This window comes from Chroicocephalus ridibundus, chromosome 3, assembly GCF_963924245.1.
Source record: "Chroicocephalus ridibundus chromosome 3, bChrRid1.1, whole genome shotgun sequence".
Lineage (NCBI taxonomy): Eukaryota > Metazoa > Chordata > Aves > Charadriiformes > Laridae > Chroicocephalus > Chroicocephalus ridibundus.
This window is the reverse complement of record NC_086286.1, coordinates 55893856-55909532: the sequence shown is the minus strand read 5'-3', so window position 1 is coordinate 55909532 and position 15677 is coordinate 55893856. Positions and strand designations below refer to the sequence as shown.

Below are 15677 nucleotides of genomic sequence, written 5' to 3'. Positions count from 1 at the left end.
AAACAATTTCCTTCACAGCTCTCGCTGTAAAATGCAATGTGTTTATTTATAATTTCATTTAAAAAAAATTTCTCTGGGCTAACAAAAACAAGATACTTTCACTTTGGAAGACGTTTACAGGGCAGATGTTTCTGCCTGGAACAACCTTTGAGTCCTTGAAGAAGTCAAAGTCACTGAGTAAATTCAATGTTTCTCTCCTCTACTCAGCTTGAAGAATGAATCATTCCTGATGTGTCAGAAAATACCAGAACACAACAGACTTGCTTTCTATTTCTAAAAATAAATTGGTTCTTTTTAAGGGCCAAAGACATCTGTAGGTAAGTCTGAAGAACTACCCCGTTTGCCATAAATCCGTGTATCAGTAATTAAATCTCCGGTTAATAGCATGCGACTAACAGATGTTTTTTGTAGACAGTTTAACGATTTGAAACATTGTATATGTACAACACCAGTGCAATAAACAATGGAAATGCCAAGACACAAATTAGTTCTTTCCTAAAGGCCAACTGGAAAAAAAAAAAAGGCAGCTCAAAATTGGTGCCTGTTCTTTCAGCTTTTTTTTTTTTTCCTGTAGTGGATTTCAAAGGGGAGCAAGGAAACATAGTGTAAAAGGTAATTTTATCTCAGAAAACCTTCATCCTCCATTTTTCAAAGTTTGACTGAAGATTAAAGTCTCATCAGCTTGAAGAATTATCTATACTAAAGCTTTCAACATAACAAGCAAGGGGAAACGGGAGCAACAGGAAATGTTATTGAAAGAAAGGTTTGTTACTCACTATGTGCATTTTCAATATGAACAGATTAAACAACTGACTTCTAACTGAAGTTAGGAAGCAAAAGTAAGTTGAAGAAAACATAATGGATTTGTGATCAATCTGAAAAAAAACCACCCAACCAGTAACTACAAAAAATTAGTAGTTATTTATATCTGACATTATTAAGTCTCTTATTCTAAATAACCAATAACATTTAAGTCAGGCAACATATTTGATCTACTGCTCTATTTGCAAGCGATGTGTTTATTCACTGACAATACCGAGCTCTGCAAAATAAGAATAATTGCAGGAAGAAGTCCCAGTCATTATTTGATGGGCTTTCCAATTTTCCAGCAGTAATGATGAGAAGTCCAACTAACAGAAATGTCACAATATTAAACAGCAATATTTGAATGCCAAAGCCAGCACATAAATGACAAATGGTAATACTCTGTTCCCTCCCTCCCTCTCCCCTACCACAATATTTAAAATAAAAATAAAACAAAATAAAATATCCACGAAGTATAGGACTACTGGCATGTAATCCTCCGGGGGTGTGGGGGGGAAGCAAAAAGCTATGAACTGCAGAATTTGGCATTGATTAAGTGAGTGAACATAGTGAGGATAATGCATACATCGAGGAGCTCTCTTTTGCAAAGCCACGTATGAGAATTTCTATCACTACTCAAGAAATACTTTTGCTCTTTCCATCTTCAACTGCTGAGAAAGGAAAGAAATTTGCTGACCCACCTCATGCAGCTTAGAAATTCTGATTGTAATTCTGTGTATAACTCTGAACTAAAGCATATATTCCATTAGAGACACTGAAGGGACCACACCCCATACATATTGCACTTCTGTGTCTTTAGTCAGCTCCAGAAGAGTCCCAAAATGCCTCTGCTCAAGCAATATAAGGAGGTACATTATAGGGAATTGAGGAGCTGATGGAAACCAAGTCTCTTCCCAGTTTTTACTACAGAAGGGAGATGAGAACAGTAACCACCACTAAGAAAAACAGGCAACAGACTCACAACTCAAAAGCACAACTAAATAAAAACGTACTGATAGTAGGTGACAGGCTCATATAGTGCGGGGCAGGGCAGAGAGGTCAGAGTTTGATACTCAGCAGAAGAAAGAAGTGTCTGGGGGCTCAGAAAGGATGGGCCAAAACCACAAGGGGCTGCTGGAGTGGACTTTTGCACGTCCTCTAAGAATCAGTGCTCTCTCAGAAAATCAGAGACACGCATTTAAATAAACCCACAAGTTCTCCCTGTAAGCATCCTGAAACATTATTGAGGCAAACTCACGATCCGCTGGGGAAATACAGCTTTGCTGCCCGGACCAGGGCAGGTGGATGACACCACACCAGCACTCAGAAGTGATACGAGGCAGGAACTGCAGGTGCTGGAAGTGAGCCGGGACCAGGACACCACTCAGCCTCCAGCATCAGAGAGGCTTTAGTGCTGAGATCAAAACAACCACCACCTGAGAGAGGATTCAGGACAGGGAGCTCAGCCAGCACTAGGGCATGCAACTAACTAAGCGTTAAGTAGAGAACAAAACCATCACCAACCTGTAGCAGAAATAGGATCTGGTACAAATAGCAAACAATCTGGGCAATTTGGAACATTTACATCAGGAACACAGCTAAAGCAGCATATCCAGTTCTCTACTCACATATACATTTCCTGAAACCCTTTCAATATTTCTTTAGTAAGCAGCATAACGTTAGTTCACTGTATCTGAGCAGGACAGCAGAAGAAACATGTCATCTCAAGGAACTGCACTTCCAATACTGAGTCAAAATTATCGAAAGATATGACTTTTTATTAAATAAATTCTTAAGGCTTTATCATTCTTCTATTACCATGAACATTTCCTCAAGAAAGTAACTCCGAAAAAACATACAACAGTCCTATAAGTCTAGTGTTTTTGATAAGTCACATGTGCAAAAATAACCAATGTGTCTCCACGTTTTATGCTTTGTTAATACTATATTAAATTACTGGGGTACACACTGTGAACAAAGACTTGTTACTTACCTATCATACACATTGAGTAGCCAGTTAAGACACATGTCTACACAGAGAGGAACATTCACCATGTCTTTGTGTTTCTCTTCAAGTCCACTATAGATGGTGGTGAGACAGCTGATCACATCCTGGACACCAATCAGCTGGTCATTTTGACTCAACTTGTGCTGTTTGAAAACTTCACTTGTCGTGTTCAGGTCCAACAGGTCCACTAACAACAGGTGATTAGGAAAAAAAAAAAAGGAAAAAGAAAAAAGGCATGAATACAGATGCCCAAGCACAGCATTCATAATACTTGTTCATGTGCATATTGTAGCAAACACTGCGGACGACTTGCCAAGAAGCAGCTTTCCTTTAGTAACATTATAGTGAAAAACCGTTCTCTATGAGGAGTCAACAGTATTTTTGGTACCATATATTTAAAAAAAAAAAAGAATCAACAAGAATACCATAATGACACTGCACAGCTCAGAAGAACATTTAAAACGCCACTGAAGTAGTCTGCGTAATTAGAGGATCCTAACTTCAGATGTATGCACACTGGGTGTCCACTAGGCTTAGAGGATTCTTTGCATTCACCATAAAGCAGAAACCCATTAAAGGACTATCACTTTTGATTAAATGCAAAGCGAAGCAAATTTTTAGGTAACAATGTTCTCTTAAATGCAGTAGGAATGTACTGAGGTCTGATTAACTGAAGAACAGTTGCTAAATTAAGACTTAAGAGAAAGCAGGGGGACACTGGAAAAATTTTTATTGTAGTTTTCAAGAACACAAAAATGCTACGCTTTCATGAAAAATATTTTGATCTCCTTTATTACAGCATGCTTTCTATAAGCAGCTGGTGAACCTAGATGTGACAAGGTTTTCCCCCAAAACCACAGTGATTGCGATTGTGAAAATCTGGAGTTTGCATGGTGAAAACAAAAACCTGTCAATAAGCTCTTTAATTCCTTTTGCAAAACAATGTGAAAAGGAGGAAATTTATTTTGGTGTGAAAGAAGGAAGAATAATATAAGTCAGAAGGTGGCATAATCCTTAGTGACATTTCTTGACAGAAGCAAGGACTTTAGCAAGAAAAATATTTGCAATATATCAGTATGCTTGCTACAGTGTATGTAGCATGAAGTTGAAGTATATTCTGAACTCATACAGCGCTGTTTCTGGAGAGCCAGTAACACATTTACACTATATATGTCATCTCTCAAAGGAAATGAAACATGACAGTCCCACATGTGCTGTAAATTGCTCTGCACCAATAATGTTAAATAAGGACCCTAGAAGAGCAGTCTGTGCAGGTCTGTGTAAATCTACCTTGGGCTGGAAAATAAGTCCAGCAGAACAAAGCAGGAGCAAGACAATATTTACCACTACAAACAATTCTGTCAAGAACTCAATGAGCATCTACCAAAAGATAAGGTTATAGGCCAAAAGAAGGTTATATTCCCAATCCCATTTCCTCAGTCTACCTTTCCTAACACCACTGTAAAATGAAAAACAGTACCTTGGAGACCTTACTTTTCTCTCCCTCACAGACATCTGTACATTCTGTTCTAACTTTACAGCATCATACTTGAACGGGTTTTATGTTTCTTTGCTTTTTATATTTTTTTTCTTTCTCTAAAAGCCCATCTCTTAAGCTTGCAAATAAATGCCAGCCATGTATTTACCAAACAGACAGACTGCTAATTGCAGCAAAACACCTCGCCACTAGTTTGACTTGAGGTAGCCAAAGTATTTGGCAGTACACTGCAGCATAATCTTCTACAGTAGCTGGAAAACGTGTAATACACTGGAAAGGGCTCACAGGCATATTTAAAAACAAAACAAAACAACAACAAAAAAAACCCACACCACAATGCAACACAGACTATTTTTTGAGGGGTGAAGGGAGGGGGTGAAGCCAGGTGCAAAACTATAACGTGCTACCCAATCACATAAATATTGCACTCAGGAGAGATGGCCACTTTTCATGCTTTTCCTTCATGACCTGCAGGGGGGAAAAAAACCCCTCAAAATTATTGCAATCAGTTTGGCAGTGGTTTTTTATCAACATGTTTTTATAATGTATGTAAGGGTTGGCTAAAAGCAGGTAAGCGGCTTCCTAAAACAGATTGACAGCCCTTTTTATAGCCAGTGAAAATTTGGAATGCTTTGTAATGCCAGAAAGTTGGAGCCTTTGGGCTTGGCTTAGCATAATCATCTTTGCACTGAAAACAGCAATTCAACAGACAGTGGAGTAAGGCTGCTAACTTCATGTCTTGATCTGCTGGCATTAAGATCTCACCTTCACATTTCTAGAGGGAACTGGGAGATGTACTTTCAGTATTTTCATATTTCACATTTCAGGAAACTCTGCTGCTGTAAGCAAAACTTACACTTTCGGATTACACCATTCAGGGAGAACAACCAGAGGAAATTACTTCCATTCCTGCTTACTTCAGTACTCACCTGGCTGAATGAACTTTGGGTACAAGCAGTTATCCTGCCCCGGTAAGGTCTACCCACTAGCAGCACTCCTGGAGTCAGCTGATGCAAAGGGGCTTATTTTCTCATTACATTTCCATTTCTGAAAGTTTTGAAATAAACTCCGTTTATGCAGATGGGGAAAAGCTAACCTGAAACTCATATGCCATAGCTGACATGAAGACTACTGTGCACAGCTTTTAGTGCATTTTTGCAGTACCATTCTGCATCCGCTCAAATGTGCTGAGCGACCAATCCTGCTGTTAACCAGCAAATGGCCACAAGGGTCATTTCTTTCCTTTCTGCAGCGAGGAGACTTTCCCAAAGGAAAACTATAAACAGAAATCACGTCATTCAGCATGGTTCAAGTAGATGTGAGAGGCAGACTCAGGAGCAAGTAATGACATGCAGCTGCTGATGGCAAATTTGAGACTGCTGTAACCCCACAGCAAATAGGCAGCTATTGCTATGGAGCTTTTGTATTGTGACCTTGTGAACGATACCAGTTCCTGCAAAAGACTGGATGGCTGAGGGAAGTCTACACGGCTCTCGCTTGTAGTCTGGTGTGCCTTAATGTTCATTCCTTAGCCTTGTGTGGTTGATATACCTATTAGCATTCCTAAATTTTAAATCACCTAGAGGAGCTCAGTGACAGAAATTCTGAATACACATGGTTGTTTTGTTCTTTTTCCATTCCAGTACTCCACTTCAGTATCTGGGGCATATATAATTTCTTGAAAATGAGCTAAAGTATGCTGCACAAGAATAAAATATTATAGTCAGGGCCTGGTGCTGCAGAGCTGCCCAGCACAACTAGAACACAGGATTCTCTCTCTGGCCCCATTCTTCTTGTGCTACAGCGGAAAAGTGCGCTTAGTACATCTGCCTCACATAATCTGAGACACAGAAGCTAATCAAGAATTTGTTCTTTCCAACCTGCAACCTTCCTCAGCTTCCTGCAAAATAAATACATGTAGGTACATACACACCTATATTAGTCTTTGCAGGAATCTACCTTCCAAAACACAGAACAAGATGAAACACAACTCTACTTGCCTGCTTCTAAAGGGACGTGGGGGGAAAAAACTTCCCCAGCGCCATGTTTTTTTGACACTTACTGAGGAAAGACTTAGAAGAGAGATTTGACATCAGCAAGTTTTCCAAAGTACAGTTCTCCAATTACATACTCCTGAACGTGCTTGTATAGCACTAATGCCCCGTTACCAGTCCTCACTGCAAAGTCAAAATCTATCAGGTGCAAGAGGGACTGTGCATCCTGCTTCGGCTCTGCCCTTGGAGTTCTCGCCAAAAAGGCCTTTGCAGTTAGGCACACACTGCAACTGTGACAGCAATTTGTCACATTTTACAGTGATCTCATTTTCTAGTGATTTGTTTTGACATTTTCTTTGCCTTAGCACATAAGCCTTCCTGAAGCATTCTGCACCCAACCACATTTAAAAACCATCCACAGTTAAAATTACAGGAAAGGCAATGGAAGACTAAAGCAACTCATGGCAGGGGCACAGAAGATGACTCCCTACCTTAAAACAAAACCACCAACAAAAAAAAAGGTCAAGAAAAGAACTCTAGATAGGGATTAACCACTCTCCCTTCCTCAGACAGTAGGTGTTAGTGCATGCTGTGTGTTTTTGGCTATCACAGCTGCCATTCACAGGACAGCAACAGGCCAAGTATCATCACAGTCAAATGGAATTTGACCTGTTCCCTGGCAAGAAATAATCTGCTAAGCAAACAAAGACAAAAGGAACAGCATTGATTCTATTTTTGAAGGTGGTCTTAAAATTATGCCACATCATGAGTTCACAGACAGAAAATTCTTGTAGCATTTAGCTTTGTGCATAATCTGTAATAACTTTCTTACAAACCCACAAATGTTGTGTTCTTGCAAATTTCATCAATCCTTGGTCAAATATGTGCATGTCATAAAGATTTGTTTGGCTGTTGTCAACTCCCGCGAGACAGAGATGGAGCAAGTAAGCAGTTTCAAAAATAACGAGGTAGATTTGATCTGTAGAGATGACAGTTTTACTCCTGGCTCCTTAAAACTGGAATATTCTCCTTACTTCTTACTACATCCCTCTGCCCTCTTTCCACCTCTCTCCCCTGAAACTGGAGACAATATTCACTTCAACAGGAAGACACTTTTGAAATCTGTGAATGAGGAGAGCTGACCAATGCAGTTACTACAGAAATTGATACATTTTGATGTAAACGCAAGCGCGGGAAGTATGATCCTCCTCAAAGCTTATTAGAAGTAATGAAAGTGAAGTTTGTTCTATACAGGTCGCTAGACAATCTGTATGCCTATCACACAGGCAGCATGATTCGCATCCATCATGTGCAGTTTTTTTCACTCCTCCCTGGGGAGCAGCATGCACAAGGTGAATTTTACTTTGCTTTCTGGTTTCTTGCTTTGCTATTGGTTTTCAGGTACATGTTGATGCACACTTTATAACTTGCACGCCGATAAGCAGAAAGCTCATAATGCTCTTTAGTCTTGCTGGGAGATGAAATTACAGCCTTGGGTGAAACCATCTCTCTTCCATAGAGAAGCTCTAGGCTGTGCCAAAGAAATACAGTTTTTCTTTCAATACCATCAAACAATCTTTCAAAGGACAGGTTCTGCGTTTTCCCCCCAAACGTAAGACCTTGAACCCAAGATCTTGAACTTGATTTGAAATTCTCTGAGAAGCCAGCATAGCATATGAAGAAGTGGTGAGATGTACTCCCAAGAGCCTGTGCTGTTGTTGCATAGATGCACTCGAGCTTTCTGGAGTAGCTAGCTACCATCTCAGGCACAGCTTCATCTGTGATCGTGCATATCTGACAAATCTCACTTCCTTCTAAGCTTTTTGTCCTTTCAGTTATCTTCCTTGTCTTCATGTGTCTTGCCCCTCTCTATAATGTAAACCATTCCTGTATTACATCAAACTATTGGTCCAATCCCATTTCTCTAAAATAAACATTGAGCAGTTACAAGCTAGTTCAGCTCCCCCAAGAAAGTACCATATATTCTTTCTATCATCCTGATTCTCAAGAACAATGCAGAAATACCAGTGACAGGATGATTCCAAAGGGTACTCTTGAGTTTGCTTTGCACAGGAGACTCAGGTGAGAGCCCAGAACCCCAGTGTGATACTTGCTGTGGGAATCAGAGAAGTCCTGAGTCTGGAGGCCAGGATAAGACCTCCTGGTATATCAGTTCTCAGGCTGTTAAACTTTGAACGTGGTAGTCATGCGACTCGCCATTGAATTAAACCATAATTGTGATATAATGTCAAAGGCTTTCTTAAAATCTAGCAAATATAGAAAACTGGAGATACAGATGCGAACCTTGGAAATGAAGTAGTTTAGACATTTGAGCCTACTGAGTAGACACCTATCCCCTCTTGCTGATGAATTCTATCTGCTCTTCAGAGTGGACTGACTGAATTATTAAATTGCTTAAGAACAAGGACAAATGCCAACACAGGTCTGGGCAGAAGAACTAATATCCATATGAAATGCATGTTTACTTCCTGTCTGAGACCCTTCCCCACACTTCCAATATATATACACATACTAATATTACTAATAGTCTGTTTTGTCAGAGTAGCTTTTTGTGTCTAAAATGTACAGCAATACCAGCTACCTATAGCCAATCATACAGATCTGTATCCTTTCCCCTCACACTTCGGGCAGCCTGATCTCCTCTTTAAGTGAAATTCACACAGCAAGATAGTCTCTCCCTCCAGCAAGGTATGTGAGGGAGGAACATTTTCAAAGTTATCCAGCAGCAGTAAACACTTAAGAAAAAAATGGAATAGAAGTCTAAAAATATCATATGATATCTGAGTTTATATCAAAGGTCAGGACTGTAGCTCACATCATTTCACACTAGTTTGTATCAGGAACAGCATGCAACAGTCAAGAGGTTCAATGTTTATTTTTCTATGACTTCTCAAGGTATTCTAAGTGGGCATACCATTTCAACTCACCTGCTGCACCACTTTTTTCATTAATTGATTTTATTTATCTGCAATGACGACACCTACTATTGGGAATTCTTCCTGCCATTTTGTTGATTGACAATCTGTCAAGGATGTTTCTGGTCCCGTGTTAAAGGCTAATGTCATTGGTCTTAAGCTGACCCTCCCTTCCCCAAGTACTGCTGAGAAACAGTTTGTCTCAAAGGCCAAACTCACAGCACAATGCTTTCTGCAGTCTTCGGATTTTGATGGCCGTACGGTAGGCTGAGAAGCGTACGTTGTTCAAGTCAGCTGAAAGAGGAAAAACAGAAATGTGAGCAGCCCTAAGAAGAGAGTCCGTAACTTTCCTTTACATAAAAATTTTCACATTTTGGACAAAGTCTGATATCCCTTCTCTTCAATGAGTTAATAGGATATATCAGAACAAATAAAACCGGGAATTTGGGACCTCAATCCAATCCACCTGTAGGGAAAGCCTCCTGACTCTGAGATTGGCGTACCAGAAATCCTGACACTATCTTGGCACATGTAATAAATATACATATAATAGAGTTTTAGATACATATTATGCAGTGTTGAGTAGTTTCTAGAAAAGTGCTCAAATACAGTGTGTTTCTCAAATAATTTACAACTTACGAGAAACAGAGGGTAGCAAAGGTCACAGTAACAGAGAAAAAAATGGCATTTTAAGTCATAATTTATATGCCATGACTTTGTAAATAGTGCTTTGAAAGGGACAGTCAGATAGTCATAAGCTCTATTTTAGAAACTGATGGGTATAGTAACATTTTTCCTCACTTAACAGTATCCTACCTTTTCACTCCTTAGAAAGGGAGATTTCACAGTAAATATAGATGTTAGCAGGGCTTGTTGAACTAGTTGTACATAATATGGACTAGCCTTTACTGACAGCATAGCTGCTCTGATTTATTACAAAAATTAGTTCCCTGCAGACTAGCATCCTGCTTTAAAGGTGCAGGCAGCCTGCATCATTGGACAACCCCTTGTGGATTTAAAAGAAATAAACAAGATACTTCATTAAAGCACAGAGTCAGAGTACATTGTTCAGAATTAAAATTACTGAAAGGCAAAAAACCATGACATGGATCAAGGCAGTAGGCTTCTTGCAAAGTCTGTCTCATCGCAAAGTGGGACATGGTCTGTTACACACAGTTCATGGCAACTCAGCTGTGGTTAGCAGAAAAATGCAGGCTTTTACTCATGGAATGAACATCACATAACGGGTTATTTTAAGAAATGCACTCACCTAAGGACTGGAAGAGATCAGTCATTTTAGGATGATCCCAACAGGTTGTCTGTGTCTCATGACTACAAAGGAATGAGGTAATAAAAGTTTCAGGCAACACACGTAGACACTCAAAGCAAAGGACAAAAGCCCAAAGATACTCTGATTTTCTGTGTTTAAGTGACGAGAAACCCCTCAGCTCTTTAAGTAAAGTACATGATCTGTGCCACTCAGCTCCTTGATTTTTTTTTTTGTTAACCCAAACCAAGCTAGGCAATAGCAATATATTTAACAGTATTTACTTTTGATTCTTAGTGTGACTGTATCAGCTGAACTCTGATTCTGAAACTAAGAGGTACACTAATAAGGTAAAAATGTAAAACTTCCTGCTCCTGTAGCACAATAAAAATGTAGCTGGCTGTATCTTCAGCTGGTATAAATGGCTGTACAATAATTTATCATAATAGATTCTCCCTCACTATCCCCCACAAATTGACAAACCAACCGAGAATGAAGTCTTTTATCCTCAGTGATCCAAAAAAATGGGACAGAAGATCCCTGCTCCAAAGAGCTACAGAGACAGGACAGGTACCACAAAGGCAATGCACGCTCCAAACGAAGTGCTGAGGGCGTTTCTTTACATTACCTTTTGAGATACACTATTGGAAAGTGCATGCATTGGGGCTCTGCATAGGGGATACAATCCCCACGTTACATTCTTTACACCAGTGTGACTTTTCCAGCTTTGAATCTGGTCTACGTCTCCAGAGTCACCTTCTCTCTGTCACTAGGCTTAACTCTCTCATTTATATATCTGGCACCATCACAACTTTGTGAGGTGTTTTTCGTGGAAGTTCATAGACCAAATATGTATATCCTATTAATACAGTAGGTATAAATCCTCTTTCTCCTCTTTGTGATTATTCCCTAGTAGACAACTGAAAGCAGGGAAAAGTCCTGAATGTGATTATGTTTAAACAAGACAGATTTATACAACATGTGATCAAAACAACATCTTCTGTTAGACCTTGACTGACTCTGAAATACTATAGTAAATCCTTCCCAATTCAGAACACTGAAGCACATCTTTACATCTGAACACATTTTTCCTGAACTAAAACTTTTATTTGGTTTCAGTTTGATAATAATATCACATGAATTACATTCATGTTTCAAATTCTGAATGAGGTGGTCAAGGTTCTGATATGCTGAACTCCAAAGCTAAGGCATACCACTGTCTAAATCAGTGGGTTTGCAGTTTCTAGAAAGGCACTTTTAAAACAGCACTATGTTTATCCTTGTCCAGAAAAGTAACTTCAAAAACAAGTAGCTTGACAATTATTTCCCTGGAAGGGCACACCAATAAATCACCATGAAGCCAACAACAACAAAAAAGGATGTATCTGGGTTTGGTGCTGGGCTAACGTAAAGGCAACTGACTGTGCAGCATTCTCAAAAACCCTGATGTATTACAAAGAAGAAGAACATATACAGCTTCAGTAAACAGGAAAATAAAATGTAATATAATGATTCAGACTGACCAACTTATAACCTCAAAACTAGTCCTGAAGCTGCCAACTATCTGCACTATCATGTTAAGCAGGATGCCATCATTATCATGTTGGCCATTTAGAATTGATTTCTGTTGACAAAACCTATTGCAACTGTCCACCCAAATGGATCCAATGTGATCAGTTTAATAAAGCTTGTTTTAAGGAAATTGTTTACCTCAACTCCCCTGATCAAGAAATGCTGCCCTGCCCTGCCCCCCCGCCCCAAGCAAATGAGAAAAAAAGTAAACAAAAAACAACGACCAAAAAAACCAAATCAAAAAACCAAGACTGGTGATTTTACTGACAACATCATATGTGAAAATGATCTCTTAGGATTTTCTGAGAAAAGACTCTTAACTAAAACACCTTCAAACTTCTATGTTAAAAGTAAAGGAGGTAGGTGGCAGTACCGTGACAGAAACTTTAAATGTATATATAAAAATAATTTTCACTGTATTTTAAATGCTGGAATATTACTGCAAACACTGCATGTAAACAACAGGCAATTTACCTCACTAAAATCCTATTTACTGCCTTAGAAACTACCATGTTAAAATTAGCCGTGATGGCAAGAACTTTGCTGAATTGCAGCCTTTGTTTCTCAGTTCCCTGTTTTCTGGCATTAAAAAAGATGTTTCCATGAAGAAATCCATTTCTTACTTGTGGGGTGCTGCAAGGATCTCACCTGGGAAGCGCTGCAGAAGTGCAAAGGTTTATTAGCAGCAAATGCCTCTCTACACAAACAACAATGGATCAATAGCAGAAGCTGATTTGAAATTCTTCTTTTCTGGTAATAAATTGTTAAATTTGCTAGGTCCAGAAACCTTCTCTTTTTTTATTTAAAAATAAAAGATGAAAAAAATTGTTAAATACTTCAATAAATCCTTGCTTCCCACTCCGCTCCTCACACACACACACCCTGCCCCGAAATATACTGCTATACTCCAGTACACTTCTGTAATGCTTAATTAGGATGTGGGCAGATCTAATTGCAATTTAAAGTCCAGCTTCTAAATAATTTATAAACCCATATGCAATGAGTAAGAGCTGATATTACCAATCAAACTTTTTCCTTAAATCGGGCTTTCGAGATTTAAAAACAAACAACAGTTTCATTATTGGAATTGTATGCTTTAAGTATATAATTTCAGTAGCAGTTTTATCTGAAAGACTAAGATCCACTTTAATCATGACAACACGCCATGCAAAAATTATGTTATTTTTTTCTATTTTGTGTGTGCTTAAGACGAAGCAGAAAAAAAGTGAAGCAGATATCCAAAATCTCTGTATCCTGGACTAACGTCTTGTTTCTCCATTTAATGTAGCAAATACCAGAACAGCTACATTTTCTTTTTAGAGAAAAGCACAGAACATGAAATGTATACCTAATAACATAATGATCAGAAAATATTTTTATGTTTCTATTTTCATTTGAAAGAGAAACACATTTGTGCAAGACTGCGTATAGACTAACGGGGTTTTAAAACTTATCATTCAGTTCTTTTGTCTGCCACACGTGGCAGATACCTGCTACTGGGATTATGTGAGAAAGGAGGCTCCATGAACATCATCTGGCGGGACAGGGGAAAAAAAAGTGAGAGAGAATCCCTTCATCCAGGTTTGTCCATAATTACCCAAAAGTCAGTACTAGCTGACAGCTGCCAAATGACTACACAAGGTGAACGCGATTGTGCCAGCCTCCTCCCAAAACACCTAGCGAGAAACCGCCTGTACTGGCTGAGCGCTTGTGTAGATGGATCCAGCAGGGAAGAGGAATGGGCTTAGAGCGAGTGAATCACCGACTCAACAGTCTGCGCAGGTCAAAGGAGGCAGCAACTCCACTGCTGCGGGCAGTGCCACCACCGACCACAAATATATTCCATGGATAGGGCTTAATTTTTGAGAAAGAAGACACCAAAGCCAGACTACACTGGACAGAGCCGAGGAAAAAATAAAATAAAATAAAATAAAATAAAATAAAATAAAATAAAATAAAATAAAATAAAATAAAATAAAATAAAATAAAATAAAATAAAATAAAATAAAATAAAATAAAATAAAATAAAATAAAATAAAATAAAATAAAATAAAATAAAATAAAATAAAATAAAGTAGCTGTAAATTTAAAAAGAGCTATAAAAAAAACTGTGGGAGAGGAATCAGTCTCAGCAGCGACATTTCTTAATGCAAAGTTTTATTTGATAACAATTTCATGACATGCAGGGACTTTTATGTGCACACAGACTGATTTTCACAGGAAGAAAAAAAATGGGTGTGCAGATAACCTTCCTGTGCTACAAATAAAACTGCCAGAGAGAGGAGTCATTTTATTAGGCGCTCCAAACAGGAGGCATGCAAGACAAAGTGCTTTCTGGTGATTTGGTTTGTAAAGCAGCTCTTTGAAATAAGATCCATCTTTCTCTGCTGTAGCTACAGTAACTTTTGTGGTTTTGATGCAAGACTAACGCAAGCAGATCAAGCACTGAGAAACGCTCGGTACTGGATGTCCGTAACAGATGAGACAGACTTGATGAAATTGGGGGAGACCTTTCTGACCGGGATCTCACAGCACCTTTTTATGCAAGATCATGACATAGCAATTTATTCTAAAATATGCACTGCAGTAGTTACAACTGCTGTCAGTTATTGCCCAGTGAGAAAAGCAGGCTTGCATGTTCCCCTTCCTCTCTGACACCTTGCTCAGTAAACACAAATAACATACAAGACATCAGACCTACAAGAACAAGGAAATTGATAAACAAAAGATTACACATTTTCTTGGCATGTATTTTACATGTACATGTGAAAGATGCCATCCTTAGGGCAAAGGACCAGAAATTACGAAATTGCTAGTTACCAGAGTTGCTAAACAAGGTAAGCAACTACAACAGTATGCAGTTCACTCACAGAAGTGCTCCAGCCATTTTCTGAAGATTTCCAGGCAAAATGATTTTACTACATCACGAAGAGAGCTCTAACTTGATTCCTCTAGAGACCCTAACTTCTGTTAAGTCCCAGGAGGCAATTAGGTAGAACTGAATGGATTGTTTTCACGACAGAGACACAACAGGAACTCTTCAGAAAATTCAGTCCTGCTAGGCAACTATCGGCTAAGAATGTGAAGAAATGCCTTTTTCTGTATTTTTTATAGAAAACAATCTGTAACACCCAATGATGGAAAACTAAGCCTGCAGAGAAGCTAATGGAAATCTAATTTTGGAAGGATGCTGAAGTTACATAGAAAAAAAAACAATTTTACCTAATAAGTTGTGAAAATACATGAGAAGTTTATTATTTTTAGTCGTCTCACTGAAGTTCTGAAAAGACTCAAAACAAGCATTGCACCAAGAGCAGATGAATCTACAGAGTCCTCCCTCTCTATTACAAGTACTGTGGCAGTCCTGTCCCAGGTCACAGTGACACTCGCACCGAGCAGCACCTTCTCTCTCAAGTACCCTACCAGCTTCAGGAAGAACCTCTTGTAGAGTGAGGTGACATTCACTGTGAGTGAGAGTGAACAACAGTCGGGCTCATTATTCATCCTGCATGTGGATGGCACTCATTAAAAAGAACTTTTCGAGGCCTACAGGAGCTGAAGATACCAGATTTCATTCTGCACGGTGGGTGGCGTAAGA

At 39.0% G+C, this 15677-nt stretch overlaps 1 protein-coding gene across 7 annotated transcripts in view; it reads right to left on the bottom strand.

The window, feature by feature from the left end:
- The window catches only part of UTRN (utrophin), a 391112-nt gene that overhangs the window by 58202 nt on the left and 317233 nt on the right, over positions 1-15677 (bottom strand). For all 7 annotated transcript variants that reach the window (XM_063329232.1, XM_063329233.1, XM_063329231.1 and 4 more), the window contains 3 exons: positions 10511-10572; positions 9460-9534; positions 2798-2999 (listed from right to left, as the gene is read on the bottom strand). In XM_063329232.1, coding sequence (XP_063185302.1) covers positions 2798-2999; positions 9460-9534; positions 10511-10572 — 339 coding nt within the window. The remainder of the gene's footprint in view (positions 1-2797; positions 3000-9459; positions 9535-10510; positions 10573-15677) is intronic.